This window comes from Plasmodium yoelii, assembly GCF_900002385.2.
Source record: "Plasmodium yoelii strain 17X genome assembly, chromosome: 3".
Lineage (NCBI taxonomy): Eukaryota > Apicomplexa > Aconoidasida > Haemosporida > Plasmodiidae > Plasmodium > Plasmodium yoelii.
Window position 1 is genome coordinate 47,533 of NC_036175.2, and position 23,393 is coordinate 70,925.

Consider the following 23,393-nt stretch of genomic DNA (forward strand, 5'->3'; position numbering starts at 1 on the left):
AGAGGAGAGAGATAAGATATATTTGCTTTTTTAATATATAAATATATATAAGTATTTGTTAAATGTTCTGAATTGTTCATTTTATCTTATATATTTTATTTTTATAGTTATCAATGTATATAAATTCAAATAATTTATTAATATTCTATATTTTATTAATTCTATGACAAAGTAATGTTGTTTTAGATTAAAAAGTTATTATTCAATAAACACTAATAATATAATACGAGTTAATATGAAATAATAAAATGGAAATTACCGTTAATTGAGTTTTTTTCCTTTTCTCTATTTATCCAGTTTTTTAAAATATAAAACCACATATCCCAAATTGGACCTTTAACAAAATATACAAAAATTATATTATTATAATGTATTATTATGTGTCTTTTCGATAAAATTAATATTTAATTATATGAAGTTTCCACAATAAAATAATATTTAATATTAGTTATTCGTACAATATTTTGTTATATTATATGTATATGCATATAATAATAGTGCATTATATCTACCATATTATTTATATTGATAGAACAAACTATAGCATTCAATTTTATTAATATACTTGTATTTTATTTTTTAACTATTTTAAATGTAATATATTTATACCTTAAAATTATAAAGCTTAAAAATAAATAGTGATTAATCTAATATTATACCTTTATGGGAAATAAATTAATGTAAATAGAACTATTTCTATAATTTGAATTTAAAATATTAGCAAAAAATGAAACTATGTATAATAAAAAATTAAAAGTATAGTATACATATATCTATAATTTAATTTATTATTAATATGGATATTTTTATTGTATTATTAAATATGTTAGATGCATAAAACATATTTTATAGACATCGTTGTATTATCGAATCTCGATCGATATACCATACATCTATATTTTATGAATATCTATTATGCATTAGTAGTATCTTTAATTAATCTTAAAAACCAACATATTAACATGAATATATATTGTAATCTAGATGAATATTCAAAGTTAATCTAATTATAATTCATACCAAGCTTTATATATAATGCTATTATTATAGATCATTTGGTATAATATAATTTAATTTAAAACAATATGATACAAATAATAAGTTTTACTAAATAAAATGTTTCATCAAATAAAGAAACATGTTATGTTATACATAATTTGATATAACAATAGATTAAAAAAATTTATATAATAGGCAATTATGATATAACCAATATTTACATTAATACATACAATATAGGCATTTTTTTTAATCATATTAAATCGGAATGAACACTCAATTATATATATTATACTTTATGAAAAAATGTAATGTGGCACTTTTCATATTAACGGAAGTACCCTTTGGGGGGCGAATATTTGGACTTAATCTTGATATTGAACATACGGATATAGTATATATATTTAATTAGTGTTCAAATTATACAAAATTAAATGCAATATAATACTTAACCCTAACCCGAATATGGGTTCCATAACATAAAAACTATATAAAAGTTATTCAAAAATTATTTCCAAATAGACGACTTCTTAAAATATATAAATCATTATTACTATTCCTGAAATAGTCACTTTCTTCGAATCATATATTAATTATCCATTTTCTTCTTAATTTTTTTAGCTTTCTTCTTAAATGTTTTTGAGCTCTTTCGCGAATTCCAAATAACGAATACTAATATAAAATGTTAAGAAGCATACGTTTTCTTTGTTAATGTTTACATATATATAATAATTTTTTTTTTAATTTCTTATTATTTACCTTATAAGAAATTCCCAAAAAAAGTACTATTGCCCCAAATATAGATAAAACTATAGATAATTTTTTTTCTATCGACAAATTTGATAATGTAAATTCAGAACTTCGTGCAGAAGCTTGCATTTTTTCTATCGTTTGGAGAGGTGAAGATTTGCAACATTGAGCTTCATTATATTTATTTTTAAAATTATCATAATCATTTAATAAAGTAGACAATACTTGACGATATGGACTACCTTCAGTGATATCATCAATATTATTAAGAATTTCATATTTGTTAAAAAACTCACTAGAATATTTCAAATATTTCTCGCAATCTGACGTTTTTTCGTCAAATTCAGTATACATTTTACATAAAATTTTAAATGCATCATACAACATAGCCATAGTGTGCATATTCATATTCGTGAAATGCTCGTTTGCTTTTATGAACTTCTTAAATTTTTTATATCCTATTTCATCTTTTAATGAACTACTACAATCTTTACCATTATTATCACAATTAGTATAATACGTATTATCTTCTATATGTTTAGTATAAAAATCTTTTAATGTGGTGATTCCTTCATCTGGCGTTTGATTTAGTATATTACTTAACCATAAAATAGCATATTCAGGATATTTGGCATTTTCATTTCCAGAACTATTATCACCATAATTATCCTTGAACATATCTAACAACCATATAAACCCAGCACTAATTTTTTCATAATTTGTGCTACATTCTCCCTTTTTCCCATTTTGTTTGGTAGGACAATAATCTTTGTATGGTACATAACAACATTTTCCTTCTTTAAGTAATACTTCACGGGAAAAACAATTGTCAAGCCTTTTAATTGTGGAGAACTACGAATATATTTTATGAATTAAACAAAAAAATTTATTAATATAAATATTACTAAAATGGAAATAAATGTAATTTATAAGCGATGCAACATCCGAATAATATAAGAAACATAATATATACCAATTCTTTAGACATTATAATGGAATTCTGCTATCATTTGGAGATTATGTGAGATGATATTATTTATATATGTTGTATTTACTTAATCTCTTTACATAGCAATTATTTTTCGTTAGACATATTATTCTTAATTTTAATTTCATATAAAATAATAATATAGTAGTATTACTAAAATCATATTATACTCATTTTATGACAATTGGCTAAATTAACTTAAATAGAGGATTGCATAATACATTTTATACAAAAAATACTATTCTTACTAACATTTGGTATAACTTTATTATAAAAATTAATATACTTTTATAAATAATTTAAAAAATATATACTTATACATATGTTTTAATATAGAACAAAAACAACTTACTAAACTTAAATACTGTATAAATCTAAAAAATAAAAAATTATATTATTACTATAATCCTTAAAACCATATAAATAATCTTTTTTAAATATATTAAATTTGTATATACTTGTTTCTTATAATATATAATATATTTTTTTCTAAAATTATAACATTTTCAAATTTGGTTGCATGCTCCATTTTCTATCAAATTACATAAATTTATATATTTTTTTAATAAATATAGATAAATTCATTGTCCATTTTAATGAATCCGATAATTTTATTTTTATTCTACAAACTCCAATTTAGAAGTATTCTTTATTGGGTAATTTTATAATATATTTTGCATATTTTTCCATTCTTTAAAACATAAATAAGTATTGATGCGAATTTTAAAGTATAATAGAAAACTATGCGTAAATAGGTTGTTGTATTATTCTTTAAGAGGAGAAATATAATATATATTAGCCATTTTAATATATAAGTTTAGATAAATATTCGTTAAATGTTATGCATTGTTCATTTTTATCTCATATATTTTATAATTACAGTTATCGATGTATATACAAATAATTTATTAAAAATTCTATATTTTATTAATTCTATGATAAAACAATGCTGTTTGTGGTTAAAGATGATTCATTAAACAATAATAAAATGACATTTAACATTGAGTCTTAACCCTTTCTCCATTTATCAAGTTTTTTAAAATATAAAACCACATATTCCGAATTCGATCTTTAACAAGAATATAACATTAATACCTTTATAATGCATTATTATATGCCAATGGTTTGTTATTTCAATAATACAACTATTAATTATAGGAAATATCCAGTTTTATACTTTTTTTACTGAATATACGTAAAAAACTTTGTATGTATATATAACAAGGATTTAGGGATTAATTATTATATTTTTTAAAACTATTATTATGAATTTTTTCAATAAGTGATTTTATAAAATATATATTTTTTAGCCATTCAGTATATTAGTAATTACTGTTACTCTTATAATTATTGAAAAATATTATAATGGAAACCAAAAGAATCGGTTATACAACATTTTATTAGATTATTAAATACATATATTTATATTATTACACATGCATATATTTTTTTATTATACTTATGAGTTTATTTACCTATAATAATAATAATAAACGAATTTACTTATTTATCATTTTTATATTTATATTGAATTTTAAAGTCAGAGCCATAAACATCTGAACTTTTTTATTTTACAAAAAATATAAGATATTAATTAAATTTATCATTCCAAAAAATCGTTTTTTCTTTTATAAAAAAAAAATAACAAAACAAATAAATTAATAAATGGTGCAGGATCGACATGCACAAGTTTGTACATATTTAATGATGGGTATTTTCCCCCACAAACGAAATTTATAGATTTTTTAGTTTGTTTTTTGAGTAGATGAATTTACAATTATTTGCATTTGTTTTTTTCCATCAGTTGAGTTTATGACTCTCTTTTCAGTTTTCTTTCCAAAAACCAAATTTATCACCTCTTTCATGTTTTTTTTTCAATTCCTTTCTCCATCCAAATGGCAAATACTAGCATAAAAATAGTAAAAATATATAATATTTTATAATGAAGAAATATTTTAAAAATTGTATACTTCATAACTTTTTATTTACTTTGTACATAATTCCTAAAATAATAGGTGTTAAAATAAATATATCTTTAACGTAACATAACTTCTTTCCCATATATATATTTCCTCCAAATAGGACTTTATAATTTTATTCCATTCAAATCTATTACTCATTTATCATTCAGTTCTGATGTCACTGAGGAAGGAAATCATAATAAAATATTTTCTTCCAATTCCCCTCCCTCAGTTTTTCATATTAAATATTGTAATTATTTAAATCAGCGTTCTCTTCTAGGACCAAATTGATACTTTGGAGTCGTCTTTCTATATCGATTCCAATATTCGATCAATTGCCCCATAAACCAATACCCCCAATTTAACAATAAAATAGAAAAAGTAAATAGTTCATCGGATCTACAATTGAATTATATTAACACGAAATAAAATTCTTATAATTTATCAAAATATATTTCTTTATTGCTCCTTTTCATCCTCATTTTTTCTTACATATTTAGACTTAATATATATATTAAAAACTACAACTTATCCTATACATATTTTTAATAACTTGTTTACTATATATATATTTAAAACAATTCTTTAAACTAACAAATATTATCAAATTTTAAAAAATCAAATAAAGATATAATACTTAACCCTAACCAACATAAAAACTATATAAAAATTATTATCTAAATTATTTCCAAATAGACAGTTACTTAACATATATTAATCATTATTACTATTCCTGAAATAATCACTATTCTAATTATATTTATGATCCAGTTTCTTCTTTATTTTTTTAGCTTTTCTCTTAAATGTTGTTTTTTGGTTCGTTTCCGAAATCCAAATAACGAATACTAATATAAAATGTTAAGAAGTGTATGATTTATTTGTTAATGTTTACATATATATAATTAAAATCATTTTTAAATATTATATTATTTACCTTATAAGCAATTCCCAAAAAAATTGGTATTGCAGCAAATATCGATAAAACTATAAATAATTTGTTTCCTATCGACGGACTTTGTGGTATAGCTTCAGAATTTTGTGCATGAGTTTCTTCAGAATTGTGTACAAGAGTTTCTCCAGAACCTTTTACAATAATTTTTTTGTTTCCTATCGTTGGAAGGGATGAAGATTTGCAACATTGAGCATCCTTATATTTCGTTTTAAAACTGTCATAATCATTTGATAAAATAGACAATATTTGTCTATGTGAACTTCCATCAGTATTATTAGAATCGTTATTAAGTTTTTCATATTTTTCACCAAATTCCTTAACATATTTCGAAAAGTTTACAAGATCTGGATTTTGTGAATTACATTCAGTATGCATGTTACATAATGATTTAAATGCATAATAAAAATTAGAAATATTGTCCATACCCATATCCATATCCATGAAATATTCGTTTTCTTTTATGAAATCCTTAAAAGTATCATGTCCTAGTTGATCTTTTAATGTACTACAACAATCATTATCATGTTCATTACAATTAGTATAATCCTTACTATTTTCTATATAATTATTATAATAGTCCTTAATTTCGGTGATATTGTGATGGGAAATTTGATTTAATTTAAATTTTAACCATATTATAATGTATATAATAAATACTTTAGGCTGATCTGTACTTAAACTACAAATCCTACTAATAATATTTTGTTTAAATAACCATAAAAATAAAGCCTTAATTTTATCGAGATCTGTCTTACATTCATTTTTTTCCGAGCCATCATTAGGGCAATAGTCCCTAATTCTACCATTATCATGAAACTTGAGCGTTGTAGATTTTCCTAATTCATCGGGATAAAATCCCCTTAAAGTATTAAACCTTCCACACTAAGAAAAAATTTTAAAAAAGTATAATAAAAATATATGTTAATGAATTTTATAGGTAATATAATGAAAAGCAAATTTTATTAAAAAAAATATATACCAGGCGATAATCCATTGTAATTTTATTTTTTTTATAATATGTAGATTATGTAACATCATATTATTTTATATATTTTACGCTTAATAAATGATAAAATGATTGAAATTTAATATAAAATTGTCTGTGTTTAAACATGTTATTATCATTTTTAATATTAATTTAAATTAATATGGAATAATAATACAATAGCATTACTAAAAGAATATTCTATTTTTGTTTATGGTAGTTAGATAAATTGCCTTATTTTGGGGTGTTTAATACATTTTTTATCATATGTATATAAATACAATTTTACATAAATTGTTATCCTTAATAATACCCATATTAGCATTGTTATAAAATTTAAAGTAACATTGTAATGAATTTATAATATATCTTCTTATACATATGCTTTAATATAGAAAATAAACAACGTCATATCTTTTGTTTTAATAAATGGTGCCACAAAACTAATATACTGCGAAAACAGAAACAATTAAGAAATCCATTATTATTATAATCCTTAAAAGTATATAAATAGCATTTTTTTTAAATATATTAAATATTTATATACTTGTTTCTAATACTATATATCATGTTTTATTAAAATTATAATGTTTTCAAATTAAGTTATGTTACATCTCTATGCAAATTATATAAATTTATATTGTTTTTAATGAAAGTAGATAAATTAATAATTCATTTTAATTAGTCCAATAATTTTATTTTTATTCATATAACTTCAATTTAGAAATATACTTATTGGATAATTTTATAATATATTTTACGCATAATTTCCACTGTTAAAACAACAATTAGCACTGAACCCGTATTTATAAGCTTAAATAAGTCTTTGAATGTAAATAGTTTTTAAGATAATACTTAGTAACTATTAAATATTAACATATAAATACCTTCTGATGAAATTTTAATGTATAATATAAAAATATGCTTAATTAGGTTGATATATTACTCTTTAAGAGAAGAGAGATAAGATATATTTGCTCTTTTACTATATAAATTTAAATAAATATTCGTTAAATGTTATTAATTGTTCATTTTTATCTTATATATTTTATTTTTATAGTTATCAATGTATACAAATTCAAATAATTTATTAAAAATTCTATATTTTATTAATTCTATGGTAAAACAACGACAATATAATATGGAATAATAAAACGGAATTTAACATGAATTGACTCTTTAGCCTTTTCTCCATTTATCCAATTTTTTATAATATAAAACTACAAATCCCAAATTGGATCTTTAACAAATATATAACTTTGATACCTTTATAATGTACTATGTGTCTTTTCGATAAAATTAATATTTAATTATATGACGTTTTCACAATAAAAAAAAAATTTAATATTAGTTATTAGTAAAGTATTTTATTAGATTATATGTATAGGCGTATAATAACAACGCTATTCTATATATCATATTATTTATAATTATTAGAACAAAATATGATATGAACTTTTATTAATATACTTATATTTTATTTTTTAACTATTTTAAAATATAATATATTTATACCTCAAAATTTAAAAGTTAATAGTGATTAATCTACTATTATGCCTTTATGATAAATAAATTAAAGCGTATAAATCAACTTCTATTAATACAAATGAAAGGAAATACCAAAAGATAATAGTAACTACAATTAAAACTTCAAAAAATGTTAGAAGTATAACAATAATTTATAGATTATGTTATATTGTAGATTCTCGATTGATATTTATGAATCTATATTATATTATTATTTATTATACATTAGTAGTATGCATAATTAACATTAAAAATATACCCATTAACCTGAAGACATATTATAATGTATAGGAATATTCAAAGCGAACGCAATTGTACGTTATAGCCTCATATATAAAAATATTATACTCTTCGGTTATAAAAATACGATTTGAACCAAAATAAATATGATACAAATAATAAGTTTTACTATATAAAATGTTTCATGAAATAAAGAAACATATTATGATATGCATAATTCAATATAGTCCCTGATTAACAAGTTTTATATAATAGTCAATTATTATATTCCATAATATGAAATCATACATAACAATTTCTATATTAATATATGCAATATAGACATTTTATTTTAATCATTTTAATCATATTAAATCGACGTGAACACTCAACTATATATGTTATAATTTATGAAAAAATATTTTGCGATCCCTTTCATATTAATGGCTATGTTCCTTTTGAAGGTGTATATTTGAACTTCATTTCGCGATTAAACATGGGGGGGATGGTATATATATTTAATCACCCTTTATAGACAAATAAATATGATAAAATTATAAACAAATTAATAAAAATATAACCCAAACCCAAAACATAGATTCCATAGAGCAAAACTATAACACATAATATAGAACCTTGACCCATAAAACAAGAACACCTCGGTATCAATAATATTAGAGTTAAAAAATAAATTAATTTTATGTATGTGTATATATATTTCTTGATTTTACAACTTTATGTTTCAATATTTTATTTTTATATTTTATTTATTTGCATTTTTTTTAATTTTATATATTCTTTGTTTTACTATTAAAAGGAAATTGGTAATTTGTATTAATTTATAAAAAAAAATGGTTGTCAATATTACTACAAATAAATAATTTTTATAAAATTAAGAATTTTGTTAGAAAAATGTTATTTAGTAAAATTTGTATTCAAAGTAATAAAAAATCACAGAATGTGTGATTCTCATAATATAAATTTTATCACACTATTATTATAATGAAGTAAAAAATATTATTTTTATTGTAGCTTAATGATATATAAAATTAACTGTATTTCTCATATTAATTTAATTATTTTAATATTTAAAAATATAATAGATATATTTTATATAAAAAACTATCCATTATCATGGAAATTTTGTAAAACAAATGGGAAATATGTCAAAATAATTATTTTAATATAATATTTATATTACCCTGGTCGTTTATTTATTAATGTAAGTATATATAATTATATTGAAACACATATATATTTTTTTATTATTTTCTTACTTTTATATTTTTATTTTAAATGGTTGATTTTCTATTAGGTAAAAGCAACATTGTTTTTTTTCTATTATATATAAATATATGTGTAGTTCCATACATAATGGAAAATTTTATAAATTTTGAATTGAGTTTAGTCAATTATAAAAATATAAAACTTGTGTATTCATAATGTTATATGTTAAAAATATCATTTATATAATTAAAATTATTAATTTTTAAATATTATAATATTAATGAGGTTGTGAATCATAATATTTTTGATATTCATTATTTATGAAAACTTCTGTTATTGACGTCGTCTTGTGGTTGAATTATTTAAATAAAAATACATTAAACTTATAAATCTGATAAAATATTCATTTTGTCATTTAAATAATAGTTTTTTATACTTTATTGGAGAAAATTATTAGCTTCAACTTTAATTATACCTGTGCTTATTTTTCGAGCTGTTAATTTTTAACTAAAAAAATACTAATATATATTTTAATATTTTGTTTGTAAACTTCAAAAATGAATAAATTTTATATTCAAATTGTTTTTTTTCTTTTAACCATCTCCCTATATGTGAATAATAAAGCTCTTGCAACTGAGCTTGCTCCAAAAACATCTACGACATCTAACTCAACACACCATTATTATACGTAAGAAAATACAACAATATATATAATGTGTATTGCATATTTCATTATGAGCATATTAAATATACATCTGTTTAACAATGTTATAATATCAATACAATAACTTTATTTTTGTGCACACAAAAAATATGTCCATTTTGATCAATGATAGTCCAGAAGAAATATATGAAAAAAACAAGCACTTATTATGTACCAATCCCGAAGAAACTATAAATGCAGAAAATCTTATGAACGAAGCTGTAACACATTTAGAGTATCATGCTAAAAGTGATGATGGTTATGAACTATATGGAAATAATCATTACTCCCGTATGTTTTTTTATAAAAAAAAACATAAAGACCATACAGATGTTCTAAAAATTACTTTTAAAGTGTATGGTTCCGATATGGTATCAATTAATGAACAATATTAAAATTATAAACCAAATTAAAATTAAAAAATTATTATAATTTATATACATATGTTTCTATTTGTTTCCATTAGTATAATCAAGTAGTAAACATGTTTTGGGATCCCGATCATGCCACTTTTATTAATACGGACTCTGTTAAAAGTATAAAAAACATAAATAATTAGTCAAATCAACATATTATTGTTACTATTTATTCGATATTTCATGATTTATTATTGCCATTGTTATATGATACTATTTATTGTTTCCCATATCTTCAAATTCATGATATTTTTACATAATACGAAATTATTATTTTTTTTAAAGTTGCCCGTGTATACACTCCAAATTTAATAATTATACTACAACGTTACAAAAAAAAATTTGGACACCGCCAGAAATATTTTCATGCTTTAGCTACAAAGGTTGAGGTAAGAAAACCTTTCCTTTTCTATTTCGTTATAAATCGTATTTCTCACATTATTCAAATACACTTTTATTAATTTTGTAGATATCAGAAGACGCAACTATAATTGCCTATTCGTCAGCAGATATAAATGATCACAACAGTAAAAATGAAAAATACTATCAAAACGAAATAATAGAAAACGCAAATTTATTCAAAACTGACATTGATTCTGAAGATGATATTAAAAATGGAAAATTAAAAAAAACTTTTGTTAACTTAGCTGGGTACCTCATTGAAAATAAAGACAAATTTGTTAATATCACCTATGTCGAATCTGTAAGCGATATACAAATTTTAATAACATAATAATTTATTTCAACAGTTATTAAAAAAATATTCTTTTAAATAAATGCACATATTTATAATTTGTAAAAAATTTAAACATTTTATATATTCATCCATTTATGCTTTTTTTCTTAGATTAATGGACATGCTTCCTTTTAACAAAAATGTGTTATTGTAAAAGTTCTAGATTATTTTTTCCCTCATATATAAACATGTATTTAAATATATTTCTCACCACCGTAATATTATATGATTTGTGTTAATAAAACGATTTATTTTCATGAATGGTATTTATTTAAATTACCATTGTAAAACATATTTTTCCGTTTTAAAAAAGTTTATATATTTTTGTTCATGCCTTTTTAATAGAAGATGCATCTATATATATATTAATTTCTTGAGAATCGCAAACGTAAGTATTATAATTTATGAAAAATATTTCTTTATGGCAACATTTTCACATTATTATGATAATTCATTTTTTATACTCAAAATCGATAAGTTGTATTTTTCATTTACTATTTGTATGATTTTAATTGTTCTTATAAACCAAATAATTTTCATTAAAAATTATCTCCAAATAAGACATGTCTTAATTATATCAATTTATATCATCTGAATAATCTATTAGTAATATATTTTCCCTCTTTCTTTTTTTGATTCTTAAATTGAGTCTTTGAAGCCTTTTTCGAAAGTCAAATGATGAATGCTAATATAAAAATCGTAAAAAATAAATGTTAATTTTGTAGTGATGATATATATTTTAAATATTATGTTTTCATTTAATTTTATATACCTTATGTGCAATTCCTAAACGAATTTATATTACAATAAATGTAAATGAAATTAAAATTAGTATATTTTTTATCAATGAACTTGATAATAGTGATTCCAATCCTTGTGATAAATGTAAGATTTTATTTCCAGTGAAAATTCTGGAAAATTTTACATTTATCATCATTTCTAGAATAATTAATTTTTAAATTATTATAATGATATAATAGTTAGTACATAAATATGTGGATTGACTTCAATATTATTATATTTGTCTACAAAATTATTGCATGTTCACAGTTTTTCTTGGTGTTTGAAATTTCCTTCGTATTATTAGTATACATATTACATAATAATTTAAATAAATCGTAAAATTTAGGCATATTTTTAATATAAATACTCAGTAAATCAATTTTTACATTTATATGCTCCTTGATAGTATTATACCCCCGTCTTTATTTATACCCTTATATATTCCATATTATTTTTTATATGCTTAGAATGAAAATTTATTAAATTCGTGATTTCGTCATGTAACTTCAGGATTAATATATAACTTAACCATATCATTATACATACAGTTTCATCCTTATAATTATTAGGATCAAATTAAGTATCAAGTTTATCGAAAAAATAATTAAATAAACATACACAATCATCGTTAGCTATATAGGTATCAGTATTGCATTATCTTTTAGGACAATATTCCTTAAATAAACTATTTGTAAAATCATATTTTTCAAATGCATTCAATTCATCGTGAAAACCTATCCTGAGATTTTCAAACCTTTTGCACTATGAAGGAATTTTAAACAGATTTAACAAAATGCCATTAAATTTATTAGTAATATATAGATAATAAATTATCAAATAATCCAATAAAATTATATATCTTTAAAAAAAATAAATATATCAAACGTATAACCATTATAATGGAATTTCATTTTAAATTTGTATATTAATTAGTATCATATTATATTTTATGTAAAATATATATGCTGACAAAATATATCCTGTAAATGAGTCTCCTATATCACACATTGACCGTATTAAACATATTATGTTTATCAATAATTAAATTAATATGGAATAATAAAATAATGTTATTACTAAAAAAAGGTTTTATTTGTGTTTATGCTAATTAGCTAAATTACCTTAAATAGAGGAATGCTTAATACATTTTTGATTAAATATATGATCCATTTTATGCAAAATGACTATTATTAATAAAATATGGTATAACTTTATTATAAAAATTGATATAATTTTATAACGAATTTAAAGTATGTTTGAACATAGAAAAGGAATATATTTATATCCTACGTTTTGATGATCGTCCCTCAAAAAATTAAATACTGTATAAATCTAAAAATTAAAAAGTTCTATTATTACTATAATCCCTAAAAGTATATAAATAGTCATTTTCTAAAATTATAACATTTACAAAATAAGTTACATACTTCATTTTCTATGCAAATTACATAAATTTATATTATTTTTAATCAATATAAATAAATTTATAATCCATTTTAATGTGTCTAATAACTTTATTTTTATTTCTATATAATTCAATTTATATTATACAAAAGCATATTGCATAAAACTTTTATTATTATATACATACTATTTCAGCGAATAGAAACAAATCATTATAGTATCATTTTAAAAGTTAAAAAATATATTTTTATATAACCTTTATTGAATTTGTATAGAAAATAAATAATGTAACATCTGACAAGGATTGAGGGATCACTTTTGCATTTAAAACATTTTTAGTATTATTTTTGTCAGAAAAAATTACAAATTTTGTAAAAAATGTTTTTTTGAATTATAGAACACAAATATATATGACAAATAAATGAAAATTCCGAACAACATCATATTTATATAGAATATTAAAATATTTAATTTTGTATTAAAATATTACGTAAATATATCTTTTAATCAATCTAATGAGTTTAATTATTTATAATAATAAACGAATTTATTATTGTTTAACATTTATATTGATTTTTAAATTCATAGTCTTCTACCTATGAATTTATCATTTTACAAAAAGCATAAGTTATTAATTAAATTTATCATTATAAAGAATCTTATTTTTTTTTATATACAAAACAAACTAACGAAAAGATAACATAATAAATAATATAGGCTCTGCCCAGGTATATTTAATAATATATATTTTTTTGAAATTTAATTATAATCAATCTCTTTGGTTTTTTTCACTAACTGAATTCACAATTATCTGCCCAATCCTTTCTCATAGAACATCTTTGTATTGGTTTTTCATTTTTTTCCCATTAACCGATTTTATAACCTTTTTCATCTTTTTTTTTTCTTCAGTTTTTCTGGACAATCAAATGATAGATACTAAAACAAAAATGAGCAAAATATATTATAGTGAAGAAATATTTAAAAAATATTATATTTACTAATTTCATATTATTTACCTTATATACAATTGATAAAACAGTGACTATTGCAATGGATATTATTGCAATATTGTTTATCCTATTTTCGTTATAAATATTTGTACAATATATTGATGGGAATCCATTTCGTTTTAATCCGATTCCAGGATTTAATAATTCCTCCATACGACATACTAATTCACAAATTTTATTTTCTTTGGTATTTTTTAATTCACACGATGATATTTCTGATTGATTTCCTGATTCAATCCCATGATTTTTTTGTGAATTAAATGATTCAATATATGTTTTATAGAATTCGTTTGTTCCTATTTCCTTTTTATGATCTGATGTATTCAAATATTTTAATACAAATTTTGAATCATCTAATATATTCACCGAATTTTCTTTTTCACTATATGGATTACTATTTTGATATCTTGAACATTGATGCCCCAATTCCTCAGTAGGTTTTTTAAAATATGAATTATTTTCATTACAATTTGTAATCTTTTTTAATTTTGTATCCAAATTGAAATTTCTTTTTTCATTTATATTATCATTAATAGAAGAAATTATAAATTCGTTGTAATATTTTTTTAAATTTTCCAATAAATAAAAATGAGAATTACATTTATTAAGAGTGTTATAAAAGATTCTATACATATTCATACATTTTAAAGAACTACCCACAACATCTTTGTTTGAATAACCATTTTCTGTATATTCATTAATTATATTACATACTTTATCAAATAATATATAAAACTGTCTAATATATTTATTATTATAATCTAAGAAAAATAAATAATTCAATTTTAATGAAAACGCATCTAACTGTTTTTGATAAGATGTATTTAGATGGAAGTTTTCATCATTTTTCATTAGATGTGTTTTATTGCTCAAATGCATCATAATATAGTCATAACAATTCCTATAATTTTCGTAAATTAAAGTCTCCTTATAAATAACTAATAATTTTTGAATTAACCATATACCTAAAGTGTCAATTTCTTCAGAATAGGCATTATATTTGTCTGTACTTTCTATCTGATCATAAAGTGAATATAACATGGGTAATTCATTTGTAAAATTCAATTTACTAAAATCGGGGCTTATATCTGAAAAATGCTTATCAGCCTTAGAAAATGTTTCACACTAAGAAAATATTTTAAAAGTGAATAAAAGTATGTATTAATGAATATACTATTAAAATAAAATTTAATTATAATTTATAAACAATTTAAAATAAAAAAAAATAAAGGGTAAAATGTTATTAAAAAATATGGATTTGTCGCATCCTTAGACATTATAATAGAATATAATTTTTACTTGTAGATTATGTGGCATCATATTATTTTTACATAATATATCAAAATAAATTTTATAGTTATTTGGACTCTCTATATAATTAAAAATATCTTTGGTTATTTAAAATTTATATTAATATGATACAATAATACAACGAATTATCATAATATTTACTCTTTGTGAGCATCTAGCCAAATACTTTAAAAAAAATATTTGCTTAAAACATTTTTGTCATATTTATAAAATTAAATTAATTCATAATATCACTACTTTTAATAATATCATATTTAATACTAATTATAGAATGTTGTGTGTTATTTTAATAAATTTAAATAAAAAATATATCCTTATATTTACAAATCTACATGTAGTAACAAAGATTTGTTCTTTATGTTTTTTAAAAATATACTTTCCAAAAAATAATACTATAAATATATTATTATTAGAATTGTTAACATAATATGCATGTCTCATTATTTTATATAATAAATTTATATATCATATTATTCTACATAACATATTTTATATTTTTAATATGTTTTCTATCAAATCTAAAACTCATTTTTTTAAATTAACCTAATTTAGTTTTATAAACAAATAATATAAAATATATATATTTATTTTAGTCAACATAGATAACCTAAAATAATATTATAGAATAATAATGTCATTATTTATATACAACTACTATTTCTAAATTTATTTTAATATATAAATTGGGGTGGACATTTTTTAAAAAATCATATAATAAGGAATTTAATGTTAAATTATAAAATAAAAATTAATATAATTATTTCAATTTAATTTTATTTTATATTTATTATTAGTTCATTGTTTCTAATTTATTTTGTCTTATAATATTCCTTTTCATATTCTAATGTTTATTTTTCTTTCTTATTTATTAAATGTAGTTTGCAATATTCATCTATACTGTTATTTACTATTATTTTTTCTTAAAAGTATTCTAATAAAATTTACAAATGAATATTTTATGATAATAATCAATGATATATGCATCTATATATAATATTATTATAATATTGCATTATATATTCGAATGTAACAATAGGTTATATCGTAGAGATACAGTCATCTATAATATATAATTCACATTCTCATATTTATCAATAAGAATATAAAAATATATTATATATGCTTATAATGAAATATTATTTTTTCTTTGATGCACAATAACATAATTTTGATGAAAAAAAATAATAATTAATAGAATTCAGATTATTTTACTTGGTAGCTTTAGTAGTTGAAATTTCATATTGAAAGTAGAGTTAATTATAAAATATACACATTAAAATATTTCATTATTTTTTTTATACAAAATTTCAATCCGATTATAAACTTATAGAACATATAATGAACTTACATTCATATAACTGGATAAAATAAAAATGATATACATTTTTTTGTATTTAATAACATATTTATTTATTATTTCATTGTATAATACGTAGATATAATTAATGCATGCAGTGAAAATTGTTTATATAATATAAAATTTAAATGAATATAAATATTTTTTGTAAAAATACATAATTTTTAATGTAAGTTTATGAATTTATATGTATATAACATATAGAGATATTAATAATACATATACAATGTATTGTTCTACATCTATAACTACAACTATATCTGCATCTATGCCATGATATTCATATTTAAGTAATAATTCAATGTCTAATTATTAATGTAATAAGTTAAGTATTTATATAGATGTATGCCAGTATATATAATGTTAGTTTTATATATATAATTTTTTTTAATTATTGAAGAATATGCTCGGAACAAAAAATATATATATTTGATGATATATAATCATAGTGCATTAATTTTCAATATAGAAAAAGGCGCAATAATAATTGAATTTAAATATAGAAAATGATTATATAGAGTAGTATGCTCATTTAGAATAGAAGTATATATATTTAGATTCAGATATGACGTTATGTTTCATTATTAGTATTATAAAATCAAATTTATATTGATATTTACCTCAAAATAAAACAACTTAAAAAATATTGTATGACAAATGCATACTAAGACTTTATAGTATATAAATAAAATTCATGCCTATTCATATTAATTAAAAATCCAACAGAATAATATTATTTATAATAAAGAGCTAAACAAATTCATCTAATATATATAGTGTCTTTTTGTTATTAATATATATAATACAGTCACAGATATAACTATTACAATTTTTTAAATAGTAGCTAATTATGATTTAGCATAATGGAACTCTTATATATGGACAGACAACGTTTTATATTAAAAAATAAAACATTGATGTTATACTTTAACCATAATTAAGTTATATGAACAAGTCAGAAAAAAATATTATAAATTATGAAAAAAAAAATTTTATATGATTCTTTTAATGTTTTCGCCTTTTTTGGCAATATTATAATTAATTTTTAAGTTAAAATCGGGAATTATAATAAACATATTCTTTAGATTAATAATGTATTATACACATTTAACAAATATGCATAGAAAAATAAATATTGTTACATTTTAAAAAATTCGATAAACACAGGAAAATTTAGCTATAAATTATATTTGATATCAGCCTTAAAATAATGCCATAAAAATAGAAAAATGAGTTAATTTACTTGTTACATAAATTTTACAATTTTATAAATAATATAGATTAATTAAGGATCATTTAAAATATATGAATTTAAATTAATAAAAAAAAACATAATCTTAAAAATTCGACAAATTACAAAAAAAATGTTTAATATTCTTTGAAATACATATAAGGAATACTGTGTCATTTTAGTATTATTTACACATCCATAGGGTTTTATTTAATAACTAACTTTTTAAAAAAGTCCTTTACTTTGTATAAAATTGTAGGCATCCTTTATTAAGGATAGTGTATATAATACTACATATGTAAATCTAGTTCCAGAAAACATCAACAAAAATGTTGGAATTAATGGTAACATTACTGGAATATATTCAAGGGCTTGTTTAGTAATCATTGATACAATAGGCATATTTAGACCACCTCGTTTATGTTTTTTTCTTTTACTCATTTTTTTTGCATTTTTCCTGCAATCAGAGCAATCACAGTTTGTATCTGATGATGGTTTACTAAAAGGGTTTACACCTGGTAAACCAAGCATATTCATCATTGGTAGTAATTGACTTATACCTGGCATTTGTGGCATATTCTGTTTTTTACCACGTCCATGATGGCCACTTCCTGGGTTTCCTTGTTGCATCATTTGTCCAAACATTTTTAACATTTGACTTAGATCACCTGGTGGTGGCATTGGCATTCCTGGCATTGCTTTTCCGAACATTTTTAACATTTGTTTCATTTCATCTTGTGATGGCATTGGCATTCCTGGCATTCCTGGCATCCCTGGCATTCCTGGCATCCCTGGCATTCCTGGCATTCCTGGCATTCCTGGCATTCCTGGCATTCCTGGCATTCCTGGCATTCCTGGCATTCCTGGCATTCCTGGCATTGGTCGGCCTTGTTGTTGCATTGCTTTTCCGAACATTTTTAACATTTGTTTCATTTCATCTTGTGATGGCATTGGCATTCCTTGCATCCCTGGCACTGGAAATGGTATGTTTGGTATTGCTTGGCCTGGTTGTGGTCTTTCTTGTTGTCTTTCTTGTGGTCTTTCTTGTGGTTTTCCTCGTGGTCTTTCTTGTTGTCTTCCTTGTGATTTTCCTTGTGATTTTCCTTGTGATTTTCCTTGTGATTTTCCTTGTCTTTTTTGTTGTCTTCCTTGTGGCATTTCTTGTGGCATTTCTTGTTGCATTTCTTGTGGCATTTCTTGTTGCATTTCTTGTGGCATTTCTTGTTGCATTTCTTGTGGTTTTCCTTGTGGCAGTTTTTGCTCTAACATTTTTAATATTTCTTTCATTTCATCTTCTGATGGCATTGGCATACCTGGTATTGGTGGAATTGGGAATGGTATGCCTGGTATTGATATGCTTGGCTGTTGTGAGTCTGATGTTGATTGGTCTTGTTGCATTGCTTTTCCTAACATTTTTAATATTTCTTTCATTTCATCTTCTGATGGCATTGGCATACCTGGTATTGGTGGAATTGGGAATGGTAGGCCTGGTATTGACATGCCTGGTTGTTGTGAGTCTGATGTTGATGGCTCTGGCGTTGATGATTCTGACGTTGATGCCTCTGATGTTGATGCCTCTGATGTTGATGCCTCTGATGTTGATGCCTCTGATGTTGATGCCTCTGATGTTGATGCTTCTGATGTTGATGCTTCTGATGTTGATGCTTCTGATGTTGATGCTTCTGATGTTGATGCTTCTGGCATTGGTGGGCCTGATTGTGGTTTTCCTTGTGACATTGCTTGTTCGAACATTTGTAACATTTCTTTCATTTCATCTTCTGATGGCATTGGCATTCCTGGTATTGGTGGGATTGGGAATGGTAGATTTGGCATTGATGGTCCTGGTTGTTGTGAGTTTTTTGGTGGACCTTGTTGTTGCATTGCTTTTCCGAACATTTTTAACATTTGTTTCATTTCATCTTCTGATGGCATTGGCATGCCTGGTATTGGTGGGATTGGGAATGGTAGGTTTGGCATTGATGGTCCTGGTTGTTGTGAGTTTTTTGGTGGACCTTGTTGTTGCATTGCTTGCCCGAACATTTTTAACATTTGTTTCATTTCATCTTCTGATGGCATTGGCATTCCTTGCATTCCTGGCATTGGCATACCTGGTATTGGTGGAATTGGAAATGGAAGATTAGGGATTGATGATATTTCCCCTTTTTGTAACGCAGATTTTGGTGGAAAAGTTGGGTGATTAGGTTTCGAACCACCATAGTTTTCTTTAATCATTTTTTTATATGATTTACTATCTTTTTTTTTATTTTTATATTTTTTTTTCATTTTTTCATCATCAGATTCATCATCTGATTCGTCATCTGATTCGTCATCTGATTCTTCTTCTGATTCTTCTTCTTCTGATTCATCGTCTGATTCTTCTTCTTCTGATTCATCGTCTGATTCTTCTTCTTCTGATTCATCGTCGGATTCTTCTTCTGATTCTTCTTCTGACTCTTCGTCGGATTCTTCTTCGGATTCATCATCTGATTCATCATCAGATACATATTTTTTTTTTATTTTTAATTTATTACGATTCTTTGTTGATTCACCCAAATTACGATCATTTTTAAAAGAGAAAATTGCTGAGTTATTATTTATTTCTGTATTATTAAATGATATTTTATCCTGAAAAAATAAGAAAGCAAAATATATATAGTATATATTATAGATAAACTAAGGATCAAACCACATTTAATAACAAATACGAGATTCAATATATGGTGTTAGAATATTATATGATAGTCATATATTTATTTAATTACATCATGAATAATAAACATAAAACTTAAGTAAAATGAAAACATATTCACATATTGGTAATGCCCAAATTATATATATATATATATACAACCCATACTTATATGTAATATATATATCATTAACTCTTATGTTTTATTATTTATATTTCACAACTTACATTGTTATAATATTGAATCCCTAATATTAGAATGGACAAAACGCATAATTTGATATTTAGAAATTTCTTCTTTTTATCTGGTTTGCTACTTTCATGCTCCATTTTTGAAACAATAAAAGTTCTTTTTGTTATTTTATGTTTTTGACAATATTATTATATTTGTATATTTTAATTTACTATTTATAGATGGCATAAGCCAACAACTACTATATGTTTTATAAAATATTAACAAATTATTACATATGTTTTATATGACAAAATAATAAATACTAACTTATATATTATATTTAGATGTGACTTTCATTATTTTATTTTCTTTATACTCTATCTTAATTTAAAAATTTTTTTAAAATAAATAATATTTAACATATATTTGTTAATAACATATGAATAAAAGCCTACAACTATATATCAACAATACAAATAAACATATTTTATATATTTTTTATTTTTTATTATATTTAATATGTATTGTTTTTTTCGGTTTTAGAACAATACAATTATATTCATTTTTTTTCTATTTATTCTATAATTATATAAATTTTTTTTTTTTTTTTTTTCTCTTTTATGCCAATTTATTTTAATTATTTTTTCATAAAGCACGAATATAATGCGCGCATTGTTCTAGAAAATCAAAATAATAAGCAGAATATTTTTAGATAATTTATTTTTATAGGCGTATATAAAAAACATTTATAAATAATATATACTATACCGATGTTAAAATGTAGATCACTCATTAAGTTAATAATCGTGCATGCTAAAAAAAATATAACATGTATAAAAGATACATTTTTTTTAATATTCATGTTGGGGATACTGACATTTATTATTAATAATAATATTATTATTATTATTTTTTATTGCTTTTTTTTATTTTTATTATTTTTTATTATTTTTTGTTATGTTTTATTATGTTTTATTATTTTTTATGATTTTTTATTATTTAAATATAAACCCCAATTTAACTGTTTACTTTAACAAATATATATAAAATAACGAAATGAATAAATAATTTTAGTCGTAAAAATTATTAAATACAACATACTACCGTTCTAAATATATATTGTACCTGTTTTGATTTGTTCTTTAAATTTATTATATAAAATTGTTATTTAATAAAAGGTTTAGCTAACTTAATCTATATGACATGGTAGTAAATATTTATGATCTAATTTTTGTAAAACAAAATAAATAATATTATTTTCATTTTTTTTATTACAAAATTTATATATTATACATAGTTATATTTCTGACTGTCGTTAAATATAAATTTTGGAATTTATACATTATTTTTTTATATTAAATAATTCTCTATAAATATTTTTTTCTATCATATATACTGTTGTATAGAGAAAAATTCAGAAATGAATTAATAAACATCGAAATAAAAATCTATTAATTTAATATGAATATATATTGTATTCGTTTCATTAGGTTAATATTATATATATTTATTAAAAAAAATCATATGCAATTATATAAAACGTTTATATAAAACATTTATATAAAACATTTATATGTTATTTTAGTTTTTTTTACTTCCATATAGTCTCAAAATAATGATTGAAAATCGTATATATTAAAAAAATGATAGTTAAATAAAATATTTTACTTAATCTTATATATATATGCACTAATTATATACCGTATAAAATTTCTCAAAAATAATAAAGCAAATATATATATACATAAGATATTTGTAAATGTTACAGATAATTAACTATGTTCATAAAAACGAAAAACTAATACAAAAAAAAAATAATGACGTTACTATACAAAACCAAAAATATTTTTTTATGCAAATATCTTGTGTTGCCTTTTCATTCTTTAAAGCATAAACTTTAACGATGGTCTAACAAATATTAAACATTTCATAAAAATAATAAATATATTTTAGTTTGCATATATATATAT

The 23,393-nt window shown here is 21.5% G+C and overlaps 5 protein-coding genes across 5 annotated transcripts; 1 reads left to right on the top strand and 4 right to left on the bottom strand.

Moving 5' to 3' along the window:
* Positions 1-1,581: 1,581 nt before the first annotated feature.
* Positions 1,582-2,737, bottom strand: PY17X_0300700 (uncharacterized protein; the record flags this gene model as incomplete). The annotated part of the gene is made up of 3 exons (XM_719120.1): positions 1,582-1,671; positions 1,759-2,601; positions 2,723-2,737. 3 exons carry the CDS (start codon positions 2,735-2,737, stop codon positions 1,582-1,584), a joined length of 948 nt encoding a protein of 315 aa, XP_724213.1.
* Positions 2,738-5,477: 2,740 nt separating this feature from the next.
* Positions 5,478-6,644, bottom strand: PY17X_0300800 (PIR protein; the record flags this gene model as incomplete). The annotated part of the gene is made up of 3 exons (XM_022958022.1): positions 5,478-5,543; positions 5,633-6,532; positions 6,630-6,644. 3 exons carry the CDS (start codon positions 6,642-6,644, stop codon positions 5,478-5,480), a joined length of 981 nt encoding a protein of 326 aa, XP_022811418.1.
* Positions 6,645-10,165: 3,521 nt separating this feature from the next.
* On the top strand, positions 10,166-11,598 carry PY17X_0300900 (fam-a protein; the record flags this gene model as incomplete). The annotated part of the gene is made up of 6 exons (XM_022958023.1): positions 10,166-10,296; positions 10,445-10,682; positions 10,778-10,847; positions 11,013-11,116; positions 11,197-11,430; positions 11,575-11,598. The coding sequence occupies 6 exons, from the start codon at positions 10,166-10,168 to the stop codon at positions 11,596-11,598; spliced, it is 801 nt and encodes a 266-aa protein (XP_022811419.1).
* A 2,940-nt stretch (positions 11,599-14,538) lies between these two features.
* Positions 14,539-15,980, bottom strand: PY17X_0301000 (PIR protein; the record flags this gene model as incomplete). Its single annotated transcript, XM_022958024.1, has 3 exons — positions 14,539-14,586; positions 14,667-15,785; positions 15,960-15,980. 3 exons carry the CDS (start codon positions 15,978-15,980, stop codon positions 14,539-14,541), a joined length of 1,188 nt encoding a protein of 395 aa, XP_022811420.1.
* Positions 15,981-18,784: 2,804 nt separating this feature from the next.
* On the bottom strand, positions 18,785-21,578 carry PY17X_0301100 (Plasmodium exported protein, unknown function; the record flags this gene model as incomplete). The annotated part of the gene is made up of 2 exons (XM_022958025.2): positions 18,785-21,184; positions 21,477-21,578. The coding sequence occupies 2 exons, from the start codon at positions 21,576-21,578 to the stop codon at positions 18,785-18,787; spliced, it is 2,502 nt and encodes an 833-aa protein (XP_022811421.2).
* Between the last annotated feature and the right edge of the window lie 1,815 nt (positions 21,579-23,393).